Source organism: Nicotiana tomentosiformis, chromosome 1, assembly GCF_000390325.3.
Source record: "Nicotiana tomentosiformis chromosome 1, ASM39032v3, whole genome shotgun sequence".
In the NCBI taxonomy this organism is placed as follows: Eukaryota; Viridiplantae; Streptophyta; class Magnoliopsida; order Solanales; family Solanaceae; genus Nicotiana; species Nicotiana tomentosiformis.
The window spans coordinates 28,683,103-28,687,542 of record NC_090812.1 but is presented as its reverse complement, the minus strand read 5'-3'; the positions used below and the strand labels follow the sequence as shown (position 1 = coordinate 28,687,542).

At 44.8% G+C, this 4,440-nt stretch overlaps 1 protein-coding gene across 1 annotated transcript; it reads right to left on the bottom strand.

The window, feature by feature from the left end:
* Positions 1-2,392: 2,392 nt before the first annotated feature.
* On the bottom strand, positions 2,393-3,831 carry LOC138905047 (WEB family protein At1g12150-like). The gene is made up of 2 exons (XM_070193554.1): positions 3,778-3,831; positions 2,393-3,055 (listed from the first exon to the last, which is right to left on the bottom strand). Exons 1-2 carry the CDS (start codon positions 3,829-3,831, stop codon positions 2,393-2,395), a joined length of 717 nt encoding a protein of 238 aa, XP_070049655.1.
* Between the last annotated feature and the right edge of the window lie 609 nt (positions 3,832-4,440).

Here is a 4,440-nt window from a genome sequence, read left to right as displayed (position 1 = left end):
AACAATACTAAATAAAGAACTGAAGATAGTGACGAGCTTCACAACTAAGTCCAATTACAGTAATTTCCAACATAAGAAGGTATACATGCTTTCAAGTTCAACATTTAAAACTCAAACAGTAATTTCATATTAAATTTGACTGAAACAGAAGATAATGTCTTTCAGAAATTTCCAAAACAATGATATATGACAACTGAAATGCAGCAATAATGAAATCAATACATCCTCTCAGAGCAACAGTCACTCAGTCCTCCCATTCACTCCAACCTCATAATCACTCTTTCCTCATAGTCACTCATTCCTCTCAGTCACTCAGCACTCGGCACTCGGCACTCGCACTCAGTAGGTACCTGCGCTCACTGGGGGTGTGTACAGACTTCGGAGGGGCTCCTTCAGCCCAAGCACTATAACAAGCCAATCATGGCCTAAATCAATGAAATATGTTGCGGCGTGCAACTCGATCCCATAAATATCCTCATAATTAGGCCATCGGCCTCACTCGGTCATCAACCTCTCTAGTCTCTCGGGCTCTCAGAAATCATGATAAATAGCCCAACGGCAATGATATGATGCATCAATAATGAGCAATAGAGACTGAGATGTAATATGCAAGTAGAGTCATGATTGAGCATGAAACAATAATTTAGCAGATAATTCAACATGTACACGACCTCTATGGGTCCCAACAGTGTCAACACATGGTTTAAACATGATTTATAGATCAATTTCTCTAATACGTGGAAATATACGGATATCAACAGATTATTCAACTACACTGTTCCATGGAATTGACCAAGTCATAATTCCTACGGTGCACGCCCACACGCCCGTCACCTAGCATGTGCATCACCTCAAAACCAATCACATATCACAAAAATCCGGGCTTTCATACCATCAGGACCAAATTTAGAACTGTTACTTACCTCAAACCATGTAATTCCTTACTATGATATGCCTTTGCCTCACGAATCGGTCTCCAAACGCCTCGAATCTAGTCATAATTAATTCGATTCAGTCAATAAAAATTATAGGAATTAATTCCATATGAAAATACTAATTTTCCAAGAAAAATCCAAAATTGCACCAAAAATCGCAAGTGGGGCCCACATCTTGGAGCCCAACAAAAGTTATAAAATATGAACGCCCATTCAACCATGAGTCTAACCATACCAAATTTCGACATCAACTCCATCTCCAAATCTTAAATTCTTATTTTTAAATAGGCCCAAATCCTCTAATTTCACCCCCAAAAACACGTAATCTAGTCGGAATAATCGATGATAATTCAATATTATTGACTAACAATGATTACAAGTGACTTACCTCAAGATTTCCCGTGAATTCTAGCTCAAAAATCGTCTCAACCCGTGTTGGAAATGTCAAAAATGACAAAAATGTCGGAACTCCTCTGTTTTGTACACTGCCCAGTGCTTTCGCACCCGCGGACAGAAGTCCGCTTCTGCGGACTCGCTTCGGCGAAGAAGTTGTCTGCTTCTGCGACGAGTCCAAACTGCTCCCTTTCCGCTTCTGCGGTCAATCAGCCGCATCTGCGACCTCGCAGGTGCGGCAAAATCTTCGCACCTATGCAACCTGCCCTGCCCTTCACTCCTCGCCGCTTCTGCGATGGTACTTGCGCACCTGTGGTGTTGCACCAACGATCAAATCTTCGCAGGTGTGGTTACACTAGAAGCAAAATTTCTAGATTTTCCTAAGTCCAAATTTTCAATCCGTTAACCATCCGAAACTCACCCGAAGCCCCCGGGACCTCGACCAAATACACCAACAAGTCCTAAAATATCATACGAACTTAGTCAAGCCTTCAAATCACATCAAAAAATGCTAAAAATACGAATCACACCCCAATTCAGGCTTAACTAAAACTAATGAATTCCAACTTCTACCTTTGATGCCGAAACCTATCAAATCAATTTCGATTGACCTCAAATTTTGCACACAAGTCATAAATAACATAACAGAACTATTAAAATTTACAGAATCAGATTTTGATCCGGATATCAAAAGGTCAACTTTCCGGTCAAACTTCCAAACTTAAATTTTTATTTTTAACCATTTCAAGCCTAATTTAGCTACGGACCTCAAAATAATTTTATGGGCATGCTCCTAAGTCCAAAATCATCATACGAAGCTATTGGAACCATCAAAATTCCATTCCAGGGTCGTTTACACATATTTCATCATCCGGTCAATTATTTCAACTTAAGCTTTCATCTTTGAGACTAAGTGTTCCAATTCATTCCAAAACCTCACTGGACCCGAACCAATCACCCCGGCAAGTCACATAACAACTCTAAAACACAAATTGAGAATTAAATAGGGGAACGGGGTTGTAATACTCAAAATGACCGGTCTGGTCGTTACAAAGGGTCTCCCTTCAAGATAGCCGCCTCACGTACTCAGCAGTGGTCTTCAGGCGGGCCTCGGCTGCTTCGACGTCGGCCTTGTATTGAGCCACCATCTCGTCAGCATCGGCCGAGGTTATCTCCAACTTGGACCTTATTACTTGAATCTCTTTACCAAGAGTGTCCCGTTCAGCGATGGCCGAGCCCAGTTGTGTTCGGAGATCCTCATTTTGCTGGGCCCGTTTATCATCTTTCTCTTTTGCCACCCGAAGTTGAACTTCTACTGAAGATAGCTTGTCCTGGGCGGTCTCCTTCTCCGAGTCCAGCAGGTCCATCTTGCTTTTCCACCCGTCGGCCATTACTTGGATCTCGTCCATCTCCTTTCGGAGTTGGTCGATCTGGTCAGTCTTCTGCTGGACCTGCGAGGTATTGTCATTAGCCACTGCGATCAGATCCTCGTTTCTAACTTCAAAAACCTTTACCTTTTCAATCAAGTCAGCGTGCTCCCGCCTTAAGACCGATGCTTCTTTCTGGGCTCCATCCAGCTCGGCCTGAAGGTTCTTAATGACCCCTTCTTGTTGCTCGCTGAGAAGCTTGTACATGTCCTTTTTCTGGGCAAGCTCCTTGATCTCGAGCTCAAGCTGATTGACCTCAACCCGGTACCAAAGAAAGCTCTCGTGATGAAGTACTGAGGCCTGCAAAAATATGAAAAACATGAGAAATATCAAACCTTAAGTAAAGTTCGATGGAAAGTAATGATGCCTTACCTGGTTTAGCACTTGTTGCGCCTTATTGAAAAGTCATGACACGATCACCTCATTCAGTTTTGCCTGGTCCTCCTCGGTCACCAGAATCGGAGGTAGCTAGTTATCCCCACAGGAGCAGACAAAACTCGGGCATCCTCTATGACGGGGAGAATAACTAATCTCCTGCGACCGGGGTTTGCACTCGGAGCAGGGAACTGGTTGATCAATTTCGGGCTCGAGCTCGACCCACCAGCTTCTGAGGATGTGTCCTTCTTTGGAACTTCCAGGTCGCCCAGCCCGGAGAAGTCTTCCAAAGCAGATGAGTCCACACCATAAAAAAAGGAGTGAAGGGGATCGTCTGCACCATGGACTCAGTGTATGAGGGTGTCCCCAAAATCTCTATTACACTGGGCGCTTCCTTCGGAGCGGAGCCGGCGTCCTGGGAGTCCCACCCCGGGTCTCCACATCGATCTCTTGAGTCTGAGGGGGTCGACCTCACGAGTCTCCCCCTCGGATGCCTCCTGCTCCCCGGGAAAGGTCGTTCCATGGGTAACAAAAATAAGCTCATCCTCCGGCTCGTCCCTAAGTCGGAGGAGAGAGTCGGAATCTAGCACCCGGGAGCTAGATCTTCTTCTGGGCTTGCGGGCCACCCTCTTCTTTGGCTTCTTCACCTCGGATCTTGGGGAGCCCGAAGGTTTTCTCTTCATTTTCTTCTTTTCCTCCATAGCAGCCCTGCGCTGCCCCGCAACAGAGGGATCAACGGGCAAGGACACATCCTAGTACCCTTCCAAAGGCCTAAGTTCGGTGGTCTTAGGCAAACCTGCAATAACAAAAGGGAAGAAAAGTCAGTATAATGAAAGATAGAAGCACGATATTAACTACTCAGAAAGAGGCCTTACCATGAGAACGGGAATCACATCAGCCCTTCGAAAGCCCGCGCTGTCACGCCCAAACTAGGGGAGGCACGACTGGCACTCGATACTGTATTCGATCGAGTTAGCCACTAAATATACTAGCTAACTAGACTGGGGGCCCAACAGATAGGGCAGCACAACATTTGAAATACTAAGCCTGGACCGTAAGGTTATGACATGAATAACAATAAGCCATATAAACATAGGAAGACAAGCCAAAATAATAAAATACTAGCTGGCCGATGAGGCCGCGACTGAAGACATACATGCCTACACACCTATATATACATGCCAAGCCTATGGGCTTGAGACTGAAAGCAGCAAAAAAAAGAAACCCAGAATATTGTGTCCACAATAGCCTTTAAGAGTGTCATAAGCACTGCCGGGATAAGGCCCCAACTATACCCAAACTGTACAACA